Consider the following 18,264-nt stretch of genomic DNA (forward strand, 5'->3'; position numbering starts at 1 on the left):
TTACCCCTTTTCTTCTCAATGCATTCACCCCTCTCTCCCCCATCCTCAATTCTTTCACCCCTCTTTCCTCCACCCTCCATTCATTCACCCCTTTCTCATTCATCCTCAATTCCTTCACCTCTCTCCTCTGCCTCCATTCCTTCACCTCTTTCTCCTTCATCCTCCATTCCTTCATGCCTCTGTTCTCCATCCTCAGCAAAATGAGCTCCTACCAATTATTGAGTACATATACAGTAAATGAACATACTTTTCAGAAGGCCAACAGTTCAAGTATACTTGAATATTCTAATTTGTTGAGATGTGAATTGGTGGCTTTTTGTTAAATGTGAGCCAAAATCATCACAATTAAAAGAACCAAAGACTTAAACTACTTCAGTCTGTGTGCATTGAATTAATGTAATACACAAGTTTCACAATTTGAGTTGAATTACTGAAATAAATAAACTTTTCCACGAAATTCCAATTTATTGAGATGCACCTGTAAATTATCATCACACAGTCTGGTGGGCTTATTTCCCAAAGTTGCTCTTTCTTATATATTGGATAAAACAATAAAGAAAAAGCACAAGTATGAAATGAGTTTAAGCAGGAAAATTACTTTTTTTCCCCCTTTATCTCTTTGTTAAATCAGCTGATAAACACACAAAGCCTCCACTGGTCACATCCTGTGTCTGTACTCTGTCAGTTCTATCAAAGCCTCTTCTTTGCTATTATATTAAAGTGTGAACAAATGTCAAAAAATCCAATCATGTGGATTTTTATGGTTGTTTTTCTAATCCCGTTTTCCTGCGATGCCAAAGGTGAGTCTCAATTGGATGAGTTTAATTTTTCTTTCTTTGCATTTGAGTAAAAAAAAAAAAAAAAAAAAAACAAGCTTGGTGGTAATTCCAGACTTTTATTCAGACATTGAAATCTAGATTTTTTAGTTTATGCTTTTACTGTAATTCACCAGTTCACATTTACAGCGAACTTAAATCCTAATTTATTATGGTGTGTTTTGAATTTAGATATACATACACATGTCTAATTTGGTCGTAGATCCTAAATGGACAGTTCGAGGGTGGGAATAGATCAATTACTCCATTATTTTAAAATGTATCTCCCAATTTAGACTTTATTTAAAACTGAGCATTAAATCATAATTTACTGCTTAAACTTTAGTCCTAATGCTGGTGTTTGGTTTCAACCTGAATCCTAAATTACAAGTTATCCTAACTTATAATTAATTTCTAATTTAGATTATAATTAACAAACCTGTTTAATTTTAGATACTTATTTACAGCATAAGCCTTAATTACAGGTTCAGTTAAAATGTATTATAAAAGTATAACAAAATTAGATGTTGTATTTACACCTAGATCAGAATATACAGAATATAAATTTAGTGTAAACTAAGCACCCACAGATTAAATGTAAATCTAGATCAGAGGAACCCAAACCTTTTTCTATGAAAAGCCAAAACTTAAACTTGTTCGAAAGCCATGGGCTGGAAATAAATGTTGCATTGTACTAAACATATTGCAATTAAAGTAGTAAAGAAAGGCTTCTCTCATTTATGATTAATTAACATTTATAAATAAATAAGTAAATAACAACTCTGTAATCTGCTTAATTAATACATTTTATTTTCAAAACAATTTTCCAGTTCAGTAAAACTTAAAATACAAACAGAAACAATCCAATTTATTGTACAATAAAGTTCAATGGCCGATACGGCTATTAAATGACTTCTAGTGAACGACATGAAGCTGGACTATCATTTTTCAATGGTTTTTCGAATGTCATTGTCTCATATATAACCCTAGTTTGGGCATCTCTTATCAAGACTTGAATTAATTAGTTAATTTATTGAATTAAACTAAAGCATTCCGATCTACCATAGTGTAATTATTACAAAACAGATTATTTATTTCCCATTTTCTTTGTTGACTCATGAAGGTGTTTACAGGGTGGAAATACTTCAAATATACATAATATGTGAGACGTGAAGTTCTAAAAGTTAACAATGACATGCTCTTTTATGGTCTTTAATGGTTTTTGAGCAACATGTGCATGTTTCTTTTATTTCTATGCAACAAACTAGGTCATTTAAGAGTATGAAGATGGTAATTGCATGGTGTTTATATATGAAATGGAAGCCATGTTGAGACGGTTTTCCTTCACCCGGATTAAGTCTCCAACCTTCCCTGATCCAAAACAACCCCAAACCATTAAGCTTCCACCTCCATGTTTGACTGTGGGTGTGAGGCGGTCTGCAAACACCTACTCTCTCGTGTCAAGTTTTTTGACAAAATTGTTGAATTTGGACTCATCTGTCCACAGAACCTTCTTCCAGTCATTCAGTTCAGTTGCAATTCAGTTTGTTGCATAGAAACACAAGGAACATACATGTGTCTCAGAAACCATAAGCGATTCGAAGTTTCCACACTTTTGACACGCACTATAATTGGTATTATATTTATTGATATAAAAGAATTTAATATTTTACATCTATTCATGACTATTATTATTTAAATTTTAATGTCTTTAATTTTCATCTCATTTAAATTGCATTAGTATAGATTTAACTCTCTGTTCTTTCCTTCTGGGATGTATAATGTGACTATCCCTCCATCTTTTATTATAATACAGAAATATATCACCACTGTAATGTTATGACTATGCTAAGTCATTTAATTCTCAACAACTCTGATGAATTATGTTATCAGAATGATGTCTGCTGATGCACAGGGTAGAAATGATTTCCTGTTATTGACTTCATAAATAATTACTCTTGTAAGGATAAAAAAATAAAATTTTGCCGCATGTTTTCAGTGCAATCCTCTTCAATATTCTTGTGTTTAATGCTGATCATTCCAGACGAGTGTCCACGCTCAGTCTCTATGTCCCAGAACGGGTTTGTGAACGTGATGTTTGGGCAGCGCTTCAACATAACCTGTAATTTCACCTGCCTCACTGCAAGTCACCGAGTCCAGCTGCTGAAAAACGAAGAGCTGCTGAGCGAGTTGAGTTTGTCCAGAGATTGTCCAGCATCCAAACACACCATCGTTCTGTTCCTGATCTTTCCTGCAGTCCAACACGACAACTCGGGACATTACAAGTGCCAGAGCATGCCTCTTGATGTCATTTCCTCTATACATATTAATGTTGGTGAGTAATTTTATTTCAGAGCACACTTATTATAATGTGACAAATAAAACTTGAGAAGTCTGAGAAAAAAAAACTCTGGTTCAAATTGTCCCCAGTTGCTGGTATAATAAACTTTACTCCAGGAAAATGAAACTGATTAAGACACAAGGGTGTTGGTAAAGTCAGGTACTGATGTAGGTGAGGTGAGGACACCTGGGGTGCAGTCAGTGTCCCAAAGGTGTTCCATAGGGTTAAGGGAAGTTGTCAGCTGTATCTTTCTTTTATAAATCTGATAAAACTAAAGACCCTTTTGGAGATATGATGCAATACTACAATAAAAATTTGGATTATTAGCAACAGATAAGTTACATGACTGGGCATACAAATGTATCATAGTTTCTCAGAAGATGGGCAGAGCTTCATCATTTGGCAGAAAACTGCATCTACAGTACAAATTGTGAAAGTTTCATCATAAATGTTCCTTAAAATCATACATTTTCTCAGTTTTACAGTCTCCATGATCTATTGTGAATTAATTGTGGGTTAATTAGATTCCCAAATGAATGCATCCTGTTTTGATTTTTACATTTTACACAGCAACTTTTTTTAAATTGAGGTTGTATGAATATGCAAATCAGAAACACTTCCTATTACCCTGCTATGCAAAATAAAGGCTGAATCACTAAAAGTGCTAAAAGTGTATGTGTTGTTCACATTTCTGTTTTTTTATTTTAGTCAAACCAGATGAGCAAACCGTGAAAGACAAGTATAATGTGACAGGTAAGCAACAGTCTGCATTTACCTACAATTTGCAGACAGTGTAACAAGATGATGCTGTTGGAGAAGAATAATGGTGTGATTAAGATGACTTCCTGTTTTCACCTTATTTCCTTATGAGAGCATAATCCAACATTCATTACTCAGGCACTCCTGCACTTGTGTTAACTTGTACTTATTATATTTATTTAAATCCACATTTAAGATATGGACAAAAGTATTGGGACACTTGACTTTTCCAGCCACATGTGGTTCTTCCCCAAATTACCACCACCAATTCAGAGGCAAACAGTTCTACAGGATATTTTTTGGTTGGAGTCATTTTTAAATATTCCCCTTGATATTAATAAAATATGCTTTTCATTGGAAGATATTTAGTGGCCTGCTATAGAGCTGAATAAACTTTCTTTCTTTAGGCTTCTCCCGTTAGGGGTCGCCGCAGCGGATCATCTGCATGTTTGATTTGGCACATGTTTTTACGCTGGATGCCCTTCCTAACGCAAACCTCCCCATTTATCCGGGCTTGGGACCGGCACTAAGAGTGGCTGGGGTTGGTTCCCTGACCGGGGATCAAACCCGGGCCGCAGCAGTGAGAGCTCCGCATCCTAACCATTAGACCACCAGGGACCCTTGCTATAGAGCTGAATGAATCTCAAATCTCTAAAAGCACAATCCATAATCTATTGGAACAGCTTCCCAAAAAGAGTGGAGGTTATTATATCAGCAAACAGGAACTAAATGTGGGATGGGATGTTCAAAAAGAAGCACATACCAGTCTTAGTCAGGTGTCCACAAACATTTGTCCATACAGTGTACAGTTCTACCGTATAACAGTGTTGAATTATTGTTCTCTTACCAACCTCAATTTATTCTCAAGACAAAACAATGTAGCTTATAAACTCCTCTGTTCTGAAGATGTAACAGCTTGACCTCTGAAAAAAGCGACTGTTAAACTGGAGACTCCTTCCATACACATTCAATAAAAATGATCAATTTGCTGTACATGTCCTTGTTAAATAACCTCTTGCTATACGATCAAAAACACTTCAGAATGAATTCATTGATCTAAACCTGTGATTTGCAGCCACACCTCTGACGGAGATGTCTTCCGAAGTAAAGTCCGCTTGCAAGGCACAGTTTTCATGTGAGAAGAGTTTCATCTCATTTCCTTCAACATTAGTGAAGCATAATATTAACCTTATTGAGACATAAAAATGATCATAAAACTAACAGCACTGCTTAAAACAACACCGTTGCAGGGGAAATATTGAAAGTGTACAATTAACCAAATAACTACATACACCTCAATGTAGTGATATAGTAGTATAGATATAAACACAAACACTTATTGATTAATAAAACAATATAAGAAATTGAAACAGGTATAATAAGTTTAGATTTGGTTTATTTTGATAAAAATTTAGGGAAAATATTAGATTATGATAGATACAATATACGGTGAAAAGTTTGTAGACACCTGACCATGAGATTCAAACAGGTTTTTTTGACCGTTCCACATTTAGTTCCCATTTGCTGGTATATTTAAATGTTATATGTATAATTGCACTTAACAATTAATATTGTCCCAAAGCAACTTTACGGAAGTAAATAGATTACAAATATAAAATTATGGAGTGTACAGTATAAATAGGTCCATGTGAGGTTATCCCTTTTAAGTTTTACGTTCATGAGTAAGGCAGTGGTGACCAGGAAAAACTACCTAAGGTGGTATAATAACGTCCACTCTTATGGAAAGATGTTCCACTAGATTTTAGTATGCGCTTGTGGAGATTGTGCTCAGCCATGAGGGTGTTAATAAAGTTAGGCACTGATGTAGGTGAGGTGAGGAGGCCTGGGGTAGGGTTCAGTACGGTTGAGGGGCTCTATAGTAGGAGATCTTCCACTCCAACCCATGTAAAGCATAACTTCATGGAGCTGGGTTTGTATGTAGGGGCATAACCATGCTGGACCAGGTTTGAGACTCCTAGTTCAAGTGAATGAAGCATTTTATTCTACAGCAAACAACTTTATGGTAACAGTTTGAGGGGGGAAGAACTAAATATGCCTGGAAAAGTCAGGTGTCATGTACTTTTGCCCATATAGTGTATTTCTGAAAAGAGATTATTTAAAATCACAGTATTTGTCTTTAAAATTATTTTTTTATTTGTTATTTTACATAAGTGGACTTTATCAAAGTATTTCCATTTAGGGAAACTTTTCCTTCACTACATTTGGATATGTAGAGTCTTAATTTTTATTCATCTACAGAACATTAAAAAGAAATTTTTTTTTTTTTTTGCAATAATAGTAAATGAGATGCCATGGTGAAGGAATTTGAAGTAACTCTAGTATGTTTTCATGTCTCCTATAGGGAACGCACCTCTGTGGTACTTATTGGGAAAGACTGCACTTTTCCTCATCTGCACCCTGAGCATGGTGTTGAAGAAAACCCGTTAGGTCTCGTGTGGGATTTATTTCCTTCTTTAGCACTGAGAGTTTTACCTACAACCTTTTAGATTAATTTTAGTTCTTGATAATCCCTTTAAATTTTTTTGTATTGTGTTTGGCCAATACAGAAATGTACAACAATTTACCATTATTTTATTTTTCAAGGGTTCACAGTATTAGGGTGCATTCTCATTTAAATGTGTAACATATTCGGTATACTGTATTTAGCAAAGAATTAAAAATATTTAAATTTTTTATATATTCTATTAACTTTTCTAGCAAAAATTTATAATACAATTTTTATAATCCTTTTTTATACTTTAAAATGCTCAACGTTAGTTATAATAAAATTAATAGCTGCATCTTCATATTTGATGCTCAACAGATTCACTTTTCAACTATGTTTCACTTTTATTATTAATGCAGTAAGAAAGTAATAAATTAACTATAAAAACTTTTTTATAATAATTGGAGGAATCAGATTTTGAATTGTTTGTGCCCTTTATTTGGATGTTTTACCCCCAAACAAATACAACAATCATTAAGTCCCTTGAATTAGTAGTAAATTAGTATCTTAAATAAATTGTTGTATCAAGATTTACACTGGAGCATAAAAAAATTAAAACAAGAGGGAAAAAAAGTCTCTCCAAGAATAATATTTAAAATGTTTTCCAATACCCCAGTGCAGGAACACAACGTAGGGTGATGCATAGACGGTGAGAATTCCGAATAAAAATGATGCAGGGATGTAAAACATCAACATCAGTGTTATTTCTGCATCTTCAACTGTTGGAAAGTTGTTTTTTCTTTAAGTAATCTGGAGGAGGAAGAGGGGAAAAACCAACAACAACAAAAAAACATACCAAACATACAGGCACTATGAGGTGAAAAAAAGTCAAAAATAAAAAAAAGTGCAAAATAGGTTAATAAATAAAAAAATTACTTATTTAAAAATGATTAAAAATAATAAAAAAGGGTTGGAACATTTATATAAATATATATAAAAAATGCTGGTCAAATCCCTGACTTGGCAATAAAGAAAACTGCAGTAGAACTGATTTTTATATAATCTTTTTCCTTTTCTTAGAACTAAGGTTGAAAAATTAAGGATGTAAAAAAAAAAAAAATTAAAATAGTGTTAAAAAAATGATTAAAAGTCAGCCTGCGGGACAATCAGATATTGTTCCGGGAATAACGTAAATTTTTGTTTAGATTAAACACTGCGCTTCACTGAATCTTCATTTCATCAGGAAACATTAATATTATAACTTAATGCTTCTGGGGCAGTTTGTGCTTCTGTACTTTCCCGTAGTGCTAAATTTTCTACAGAATCCCACAGCATTCAATCTTGTTTAAAATTTAGCAGATAGTTGAGGTACAACACTGTCTTGGTCATGAAGAGATGCTAGGTGCCACCTCTGACCGTGAGCAGAGGGCTGAGAAGGTGACTTCTGCTTTCCTTGCGCTGCTGAGCCAGACGTGATCTGTAGAGGCGAGACCGAGACAGTGAGCTTGGCGATGCAGATCGGAGAAGAGAGGAACAGACGCCGAACGAGGTCCTGTCCTTCTGAAATTCTTCCTCTGCCTCCTGCTGGATCACCTGTCGATTCACAGCTAACACCTGAGCGGTGAAAAAAGTAAGGTCCTGGACACTCGACTCGCTGAAAGAGGAAAGTAGGCAAAAGACACATTTGTTCTTTAATGTCACAAAAATATTAAGGTGTTTAGTATTAAGTATGTGATGTAATAAAACAGGGGTGATAGGATTCCTGCTTTTAAACAAACAGCCTCTGATGCAAGAGAACATCAAATGGACCAAGAATTAACCCTTGAGGTAGTCCTACAGTACAAAAGTCTCCTCTTTAACAGCTTTTATTAAATTAACATATATAACAAATTAATATATATGAACTCACCCTGAGTTAAGAGTAGGTGTTTCTTGGACATCCTGGGAAGAAAAAAACAAAAAAAAGAAAATGTACACACTAATTACACATGAAAAACAGATCTTGCATACATCTATAAAAAATGTAAATAAATGAATACATACATTGACCTGTCTATAGAGATTTTAAACTGCTAATTCACACAGAAGCATTAGCACAAGGCTAGCTAATGGGAAAACATCTACAGACAGACCTGCAGGCTGATTATATCTATCTACCAGGTTAACTCCCATTTTTAGTAAAAGCTAAGCCTTACAGCTAACTATGATGACTGACTTCGTTGTTTTACACAGGTCGCAATGGCTAGAAAGCGAGTCAGAGTGCTTTGAAATTAGCATGAAATTAGCACTTAACAAGGATACGGAGACCTTTCAGTCTAGCATTATCGTTTATGACAAAATACAAGAAACTTTGGGCAGTGAGCAACAAATCCAGCTCAACATCATATCATTAAACAAAAATGAAGATAGTGTCATGGTGAACGGTGAGTACCCGTACCCCTTGGACCCAGGGGTGCTGCAGGACCTGGTCAGCGCTGAGCCGCTGTTTAGCATTGCGCACTAATAGCTTGGAGACGAGGTCTTTGGCCTCGGCAGATACGTGAGCCCAGTCCTTCTCAGGAAACTCGTACTTTCCTTCCTGAATTCTCTCAAACAGCATGCTCTGGTGGTGGGGGAACAAAAAACAAACAAAATAAAAATAGTTGTGTGATTGTCTAGATTCTGATTGGTGAGATGTTGGTGCTAAATCAGTTTCTCAAACATTTATAGCAATTATCGAAACCTGATACATTTCAGGATGGTAACCGTAGCTACACTTCACACAGTCTCAGCACGTCAGACTTACATACATCACCGGTTATTAAATCTCAAGTATCTGTTTGATTTTACACACCTGGCAGACGTAGCATGGCTGCCCATGATCCCAGCCACACCCAGTCCCGCAGTGACCAGTGAACGGAGGAGATCCGCTCAGCAGGATGTAAAGGACGACGCCGAGACTCCACAGATCACAGCGTTTATCGTAAACACCCAGGTCCTCATTAAACACTTCCACCACCTCGGGGGCCATGTACTCCGCCGAGCCACACTGAAACACAGCACAGTATACGTTATAGCTGTACTTTAAAAATATAATAAACGTTTATATTTAAATGTTTATACAAGAGCAAATTTGTGCAATTTGTTTGTACATTTTAAGCTAAATTAGTCCGAAGAAGTACGTTGTGTGGTGTAGTGGGAAAAACTGTTTCTACTTAATTTAACTGTGTGTTGGACTGTTTCTAGATTCCCCTCACATTTGCTGTGAGGTTACGCAGAAACTTTTACTTATTTGCACAATAAAGAATGCGTGAATAAGCCAATCAGTGTGTACCGTTTTTCTACAAAAGCTTGAAGATAAATCAATTCTTGGGCTCGGGGCTCTGCTTGTAGCAGCTTGTCTGTTTATGTTCTTACCGATTGATTGCTGAGTTTTGCGGCTTGATTTAGAGATTTTATTTTTTAACCATCGAAACTTATCGGATAGTACTGTATTAATATGAATTGTAAATGCTGAAATGTTCTGTGTGTATATGGTGTTTACCGGAGTGAGGAGCTGTGGAGTGGAGATCAGGTCACTGTCATTGCTCAGCTTCATCCCACAGCCCAGATCAAAATCACAGATTTTTACTGGACACATCTGTAGAGAGAAGAAAGAACTAAAATTAGTCAGTCAGTCAGTTATTTAAGGGGAAAAAGCATCATGAACTGGCTAATTATTCCTTACACTCCACATCATGAAATTTAAAGTTAGATATAGAAATAATTTATAGCTAGGTGAGCTCTACACGACTTTGCTTCATCTCAGGCTTTTAGTAACCTCATCATGCAGTAGAGAAAAATAAAATGCCATGGATTATTAACTTATACCACTTGTATCTATTGTGTTTTTAGCATTTACAAGTTAAACCAGTCATTGATGTGCGCAGTGCAAAACTGACTAAATGATCATAACACTTACGTTTATTATTTCATAAACAGCTTGTTGGATCTAGAATTCTGCTGCTCTAATAACATGGAGATAAAGCGCTGCCATGTTTTTATAAATAAATAGTTGACAGAATGACTGCATGCCTCTGTGCCATGAATTTACTCAAAGCTGGTGGTGTTAACTCCTTATGCCCTTTTTCATTATACATCATGTTAAAGTTTTCATCTCCAGTTCGCCAAATTTATCACACTCACCCTGTCAGTGCGCTCACAGAGAATATTTTCTGGCTTCAGGTCTCTATGCGCCATTCCTACAACAAAAAACTAGAGTATTAGAGTATGTACAAATAAGGAAAATGAAAAAATAAAAAGAATAAAAAAATAACACAAATAACGCACGTTTAAAGCAGTGTGCTTTTTGACCATTTTTATTGAAAATATAATAAATATAAAAATCAAAACCTGCACGGCAACATTTATTTTTTTCTCAGATACAAACGAATAAATAAACGTCACCAAAACGTTAATTTTAATCACTAACCCTTTGTTTTACTGATGCACCAAGTCTCAAAACAAGCAGCAAAATCTGCCATGATGCACAAAACCGTCCGTGTGGAAACATAGCAAAAGTTCAGTTTGGTGTCCTGATCATTTACGTAATTTGAAACGCCATAATTATTTTACATTTACAAGAATATTGTCTTCATGCTCTATGTTGAGTTTGGTTTCACTAAAACTAATTTGCATAAAGCACCCATGTGTGTCCATGCCCATGCTGATTAGAGTATTAAAAACTTTAAAAGTTTAAATTTAAACATAAAAATGTGCGATTGATCACGAGTTAACTCACGACAATCATGCGATTAAATATTTTAATAAATTGAAAGCACTATGGATTCCAGATTCCACAATTTTTTTCCCCACTTGTCAACCTGGGAAGTTGTTTCCTGCATATAACTATTTATGTAACTATTAAAAATCTTGACTATTAAATCCATATCGCTAGCTATGTTAAAAGCTAATGCTAGCGCTATTGATTCTTCAGCGTTTTGCGCAAAACAAATCCTATTTCCAGTACGAGTAGCCACAGTGACACTGTGCTAACAAGAGTTTCTTTTGTATACCCCCGGCATTGTTGTGAATGTTTAAATGTAAAAATACTAAAAAGAAATGCAATTGAAAATAAAACTTGGTCTGCCACTTTATACGTTCTTTTAAAATGTTTTTGAAACAACTACGTATGTTCCGCATGTAAAAAGGATTGCATGTACTACAACATTTCGAAATCTATTTAATACACACACATATATACACGTACGTACGTACATATACACATACATACATATACACACACACACAGTGTGTGTAATATATACACACACACACAGACACACACAGACACACACAGACACACACAGACACACACAGACACACACAGACACACACAGACACACACAGACACACACAGACACACACAGACACATATGCATATACATATACACAGTGAGGAAAATAAGTATTTGAACACCCTGCTATTTTGCAAGTTCTCCCACTTCGAAATTATGAAGGGGTCTGAAATTGTCATCGTAGGTGCATGTCCACTGTGAGAGACATAATCTAAAAAATAAAAAAAATCCAGAAATCACAATATATGATTTTTAAACTATTTGTATGATGCAGCTGCAAATAAGTATTTGAACACCTGAGAAAGTCAATGTTAATATTTGGTACAGTAGCCTTTGTTTGCAATTACAGAGGTCAAACGTTTCCTGTAGTTTTTCACCAGGTTTGCACACACTGCAGGAGGGATTTTGGCCCACTCCTCCACACAGATCTTCTCTAGATCAGTCAGGTTTCTGGCCTGTCGCTGAGAAACACGGAGTTTGAGCTCCCTCCAAAGATTCTCTATTGGGTTTTGGTCTGGAGACTGGCTAGGCCACACCAGAACCTTGATATGCTTCTTAAAGAGCCACTCCTTGGTTATCCTGGCTGTGTGCTTCGGGTCATTGTCATGTTGGAAGACCCAGCCTCGACCCATCTTCAATGCTCTAACTGAGGGAAGGAGGTTGTTCCCCAAAATCTCGCAATACATGGCCCCGGTCATCCTCTCCTTACAGTGCAGTCGCCCTGTCCCATGTGCAGAAAAACACCCCCAAAGCATGATGCTACCACCCCCATGCTTCACAGTAGGGATGGTGTTCTTGGGAAGGTACTCATCATTCTTCTTCCTCCAAACACGTTTAGTGGAATTATGACCCAAAAGTTCTATTTTGGTCTCATCTGACCACATGACTTTCTCCCATGACTCCTCTGGATCATCCAAATAGTCATTGGCAAACTTAAGACGTGCCTGGACATGTGCTGGTTTAAGCAGGGCCATGCATGATTTTAAACCATGACGTCTTAGTGCATTACCAACAGTAACCTTGGAAACGGTGGTCCCAGCTCTTTTCAGGTCATTGACCAGCTCCTCCCGTGTAGTTCTGGGCTGATTTCTCACCTTCCTTAGGATCATTGAGACCCCACGAGGTGAGATCTTGCATGGAGCCCCAGTCCGAGGGAGATTGACAGTCATGTTTAGCTTCTTCCATTTTCTAATGATTGCTCCAACAGTGGACCTTTTTTCACCAAGCTGCTTGGCAATTTCCCCGTAGCCCTTTCCAGCCTTGTGGAGGTGTACAATTTTGTCTCTAGTGTCTTTGGACAGCTCTTTGGTCTTGGCCATGTTTGTAGTTGGATTCTTACTGATTGTATGGGGTGGACAGGTGTCTTTATGCAGCTAACGACCTCAAACAGGTGCATCTAATTTAGGATAATAAATGTAGTGGAGGGGGACATTTTAAAGGCAGACTAACAGGTCTTTGAGGGTCAGAATTCTATCTGATAGACAGGTGTTTAAATACTTATTTGCAGCTGTATCATACAAATAAATAGTTAAAAAATCATATATTGTGATTCGGGATTTTTTTTTTTAGATTATGTCTCTCACAGTGGACAATGCTGTGTGTGTGTGTGTGTGTATGTGTATATATATATACACACTACACACTACACACTACACACTACACACTACACACTACACACTACACACTACACACTACACACTACACACTACACACTTATAAAACGCAACTCTTGTTTTTGCCCCCATTTTTCATGAGCTGAACTCAAAGATCTAAGACTTTCTACGTACACAAAAGATGTATTTCTCTCAAACATTGTTCACAAATCTGTCTAAATGTGTTAGTGAGCACTCCTTTTTTGCTGAGAGAATCATCCACCTCACAGGTGTAGCAGATCAGGATGCTGATTAGACAGTGTGATTATTGCACAGGTGTGCTTTAACCTGGCCACAATAAAATGCCACGATAAAACATGCAGTTTCACTGTATTGGGGGTCCAAAAACCAGTCAGTATCTGATGTGACCATTTGCCTCACGTATTTTGCCCTGTACAGTGAAAACCGGGATTCATCTGTAAAGAGAGAACACCGCTCCAAAGTGCTAGACGCCATCGAATGTGAGCATTTACCCACTCAAGTCCGTTACAATGACGAACTGCAATCGGGTGGAGATGAGGATGAGGACGACAAGCATGCAGATGAGCTTCCCTGAGATGCTTTCTGACAGTTTCAGCAGAAATTCTTCGGTAATGCAAAGCGATTGTTTGGTTGACTGGGTGTCTGGTCTCAGACAATGTTGGAGGTGAAGATGCTGGATGTGAAGGTCCTGGGCTGGTGGGGTTACACATGCATGGTCTGCGGTTGTAAGGACGGTTGTATGTACTGCCAAATTCTCTGAGAAGCCTTTGGAAACGACTTATGGTAGAGGAATGAACATAAAATTCAGCTCTGGTGGACGTTCCTGCAGTCAGCATGCCGATCGCACGCTCCCTCAAAACATGCGACATCTGCAGCATCGTGCCGTGTGATAAAACTGCACATTTTAGAGTGGCCTTTTATTGTGTCCAATCTAAAACACACCTGTGCGATAATCATACCGTCTCATCAGCATCTTAATACGCCAGCAAAGGAGAAGTGCTCGCTAACACAGATTTAGACAGATTTAGACAGAATAGGCCTTTTGTGTACAAAGAAAAAGGTATTAGATCTTTGAGTTTCAAATGGAGCAAAAACAGTGTTGCGTTTATAATTTTGTTCAGTATGTGTCACACACACACACGTACATACATACACGTACATACATACACGTACATACATACACGTACATACATACACGTACATACATACACGTACATACATACACGTACATACATACACTCACTCTGTACACTCAGAAGTACGATTTGTTTTGGATTCAGGATTGAATGCTTGAGTGAATGAATAAAGGATGGAAGGAATGAAGACATTTGTTAAAGTATGCTGAAATAAAAACAGTTAAGTAGATCATATCTTTAGCAAATTAATTATTAAATGTAACACACATCTGTATTACCCAAATGGGGTTTTTACAAATGTAAACCAAGTTTTTCCATTTATTAAATATTATTTAATAAAAAATAAATTGGTGCCAATTTAATTGATTACTGAATTTAATCAATATTATAAAAAAAGTATTTTGCATTCATTTTGATTTACTCTATTTTTTATAAAATATTTTATAAATTTTTTAGCCAAGCACTTGTGTTCTGGTGACCCATCATATTGTAACTTAAAAATATCCTAAGTCGAGACACGGCCTGTCCTACCCAGGAGTCCTAAATACTGGTGATCAGTATGGGGGTAGTATACTGTAATTTGGTCATAATTTAACAAATTACAGTATATCATTTAGCAAAACGGAGCAATTTACAGTACTGTACTGTATAAAAGAGCACCAGTTCACAAGTTCAAAAGTCCAATTATCATAACTCAGGAACCATCTGTAATTGAAATTCTATGTACAGTATGTGTATTTAATTTATAGATAAATGTAAATATAATATAATTAAAAAAATTACATTAAAATTTATTTTGAAAAAAGGAACTACCGTAATTATAAAATTAATTTATTTCAGTATTTATATTTAATCCTTAATCAGGGTCATTGTGTAATAAATAAAATAACTAGATTACCTCGGTCAATTTAAAAAATAAATAATGATAAAAGGGTCGACTGTCAAACAATCCACAGCAATAATAAAAAAATGTTAAGGCTTTAAATGAAATATTTTCTTTCTACAGTTCAAACCTTTACATTTCTGCTGAACCTGTTTTTTTGTGTCAGAAATCAGTGATTCCTTTTGCGATATGTGATTTAGATATGGGACTGACCTTTACTGTGCAGGAAGTGTAAAGCGCTGGCTATGTCCTGCACCACAGCGCTGACTTCCTGTTCACTAAACCGCTGCCTTCTGTGTATGTGAGTTAATACTGAACCTAAAACCACAAACCAAGTCTGAAAACAAGCTCTGAAATGGCAATAGGTTTCAAAACAAGGGCAAAGCAGAGTGACGAACCTCCTCTGAGCTTCTCAAACACCAGGTAGAACCTGTTGTCTTCTTCAAAAAACTCCACCAGCTCCAGAATGTTTCTGCAGACAAGAAGGAGAAGTTCCATCAAATCACATTAAACCTACATCAATACCTTCTGACCAAGCAGCAGTCAAGCTATTTTGTGTGTGTGTGTGTGTGTGTGTGTGTGTGTGTGTGTGTGTGTGTGTGTGTGTGTGTGTGTGTGTGTGTGTGTGTGTGTGTGTAATATGACCTCTAAGCTTGCAGTACCTGTGGCCTTGGCACTGATGGAGAATCTCCACCTCTCTAAAAACACGTCCTCGTCTCAGTCCAGGCCTCTTCTTGATGATCTTAACCCATAGACAGAAAACACTCAAAGTATTATTTGTATATTATTCCTATTAGTATTGGCAAATACATGCACAGTTTGAGGATAGGTTCCCCTTTTAAGTCTGGTTCCTCTCAAGGTTTCTTTCTCATAAAATCTAAGGGAGTTTTTCCTTGTCACAGTCTGCTTATCAGGGATAAATACACATCGTTCACCTTCACTGTTGATTTCTGTAAAGCTGCTTTGAGACAATGTCTGTTGTGAAAAGCGCTATAGAAATAAACTTGACTTACTTATAATAGTCAGGCCTTTATTTTCACACTTATCATTGATAATTTTGAAAATTTTTCCAGACCTATCAATCCTGAAAAGCAGAGTGATCTCACCTTCACTGCGTACTCTCTTCTCGTGCTCAGACTGACGCACGTCTGCACGACCGCATACGCTCCTTCTCCCAAAACCTCATCCTGGAGTCTGTAAACATCTGAATACAACATGAGGAAAAGCATGAAAAGGATTCATATACACTGGAGTGGAACACAGATAATGAACTATTATAATTATGAAGAAAAATAAACACACTATAATGTATAGTAATATCTGAATTAATTAATATCCATTTAAACAACTCAAAATGCTTTATATAAATATATAATATATTTAAGAGACAAATTCTGGTTGCTCTGCTGCTCGGAAAATAAATTGCAATGAAAAGGTGGAGTTTTCGTTTAGATTCAAGAGTTCATTGTCCTATTTACAGGAAACAGTCTGTTACATCTTGCAATTAAATTTCCCAAGCAGTTTATGATATAAATTATTAGACCATAACTAAATTTTAAGGCCATAACAAAAATAATGACAAGCCAAATTATAAAGGTTAAAATAAATGATTACAGGCAGGTTAACCTCTCCCCTGTTCAGCATTTTCAACATGGCTACTGGTCATCTGCAATATAAAAACTAAAACCATCATCATGCCTTCAAATCTTCTGCTGAAGCCAGCTGAGGCTCTGCATCTCTTTTTCTTCTTGTTTCTCCTTAAAAAGTCCATGATTTCATGTGAATTATCTGAAATAAAATCACAACAATATAATCTAAAGAATACCACATGCAAACTTTTAAAATATTTGGTATCTGCCCCCCAAAAAACTAAGAGATAATCACTTAAGTAATTACAGAACATAGACAGGGACGTCTGATTAAGAGAATATACTATTTAATTGGTATTTGTCGCCGCCTACTGGATTGAGGTAATAGTGCAACGTGCACGATATTTGCGACAGGACGTGATACAAAAATGTAAAACGTCAGAATGTAAAAAAATCATTTTTTAAATATATTTGCAAAAGAAATGCACGCCAAGAATGTATAGTTTAGATGACGTGGTGGGTAAAGAAACGCCAGGTGAAACTAAGAAATGAAATGAATCTCAATTAAGAGTACTTTTGTTCAATATTGTTGCATTATGTTTGGGTTGCATACCAGCATACTGATAATTTACCTACAGCTGCACAAAACTGACAAATAAATTGGAAACCATCCCAATTAAGACAAATCTACTTATCTGTAACTCATGCACACCTGCAAACTGCACACCGACAACTATAATGTCCCAGTCTTAGCACCATCTCCTTTTTACCTGTTAAACTCCACTTTTAAATGTTTTTCCCCAGTTTAATCCCATTTAACTCTATTGCTTTTTCTCGCCAGGTGTGTCTCTGAATTTGTAACCTCACCTCCGGAAGTCCCGCCCATTCTCTGTTTTCTATCCAATTACAAAATGTGCTGGAAACTTGCTTTGGAAGCTGATTGGAGAACTTTAACAATAGGATTAAGGTTTCTGTCTTTATTTAACCATTCGACTTATTAAGGGGTAACACGCAAAATTGTGAAACTCTATTGTAATGATTTATTATTACATTTTATTTAAAATTTAATAATTTTAAATATTAAAATTAATAAAAAATTATTTTTTTACGCTGCCACCATTACTTCCCAGAGAAATTAAACTTTAAGGGATGGTTGTCTTACCGAAACCTGCCACATGGTGGTGCTACAGTGATCAAAACTTCATTTACAAACATCTAAAGTTTGAAGAGTTTGTCATAGGCTTTGTCAAGTCTCTTTGATCATTGGAGACGAAAACCAAAAATAATAAATATATCTGATTTTAAATTTGTCCCCCAATTTTTGCTATTTTAATTAAAAAGTCCTC

At 36.1% G+C, this 18,264-nt stretch overlaps 2 protein-coding genes across 2 annotated transcripts; one reads left to right on the top strand and one right to left on the bottom strand.

Annotated features, from left to right (window-relative positions):
• The first annotated feature begins 663 nt into the window (after positions 1-663).
• Positions 664-6,499, top strand: LOC310729711 (uncharacterized protein). Its single transcript, XM_083548189.1, has 5 exons — positions 664-800; positions 2,860-3,150; positions 3,865-3,909; positions 4,991-5,050; positions 6,278-6,499. Exons 1-5 carry the CDS (start codon positions 731-733, stop codon positions 6,361-6,363), a joined length of 552 nt encoding a protein of 183 aa, XP_083404315.1. The 5' UTR covers positions 664-730; the 3' UTR covers positions 6,364-6,499.
• A 1,260-nt stretch (positions 6,500-7,759) lies between these two features.
• LOC310730526 (MAP kinase-interacting serine/threonine-protein kinase 2-like) lies at positions 7,760-17,769 on the bottom strand (the record flags this gene model as incomplete). The annotated part of the gene is made up of 12 exons (XM_083549547.1): positions 17,689-17,769; positions 17,028-17,117; positions 16,436-16,533; positions 15,992-16,071; positions 15,728-15,801; positions 15,543-15,647; positions 10,526-10,581; positions 9,885-9,980; positions 9,195-9,389; positions 8,799-8,963; positions 8,271-8,302; positions 7,760-8,015 (listed from the first exon to the last, which is right to left on the bottom strand). Exons 2-12 carry the CDS (start codon positions 17,098-17,100, stop codon positions 7,760-7,762), a joined length of 1,230 nt encoding a protein of 409 aa, XP_083405673.1. The 5' UTR covers positions 17,101-17,117; positions 17,689-17,769.
• Between the last annotated feature and the right edge of the window lie 495 nt (positions 17,770-18,264).

This window comes from Silurus aristotelis (assembly GCF_946808225.1).
Source record: "Silurus aristotelis genome assembly, chromosome: 8".
NCBI lineage: Eukaryota > Metazoa > Chordata > Actinopteri > Siluriformes > Siluridae > Silurus > Silurus aristotelis.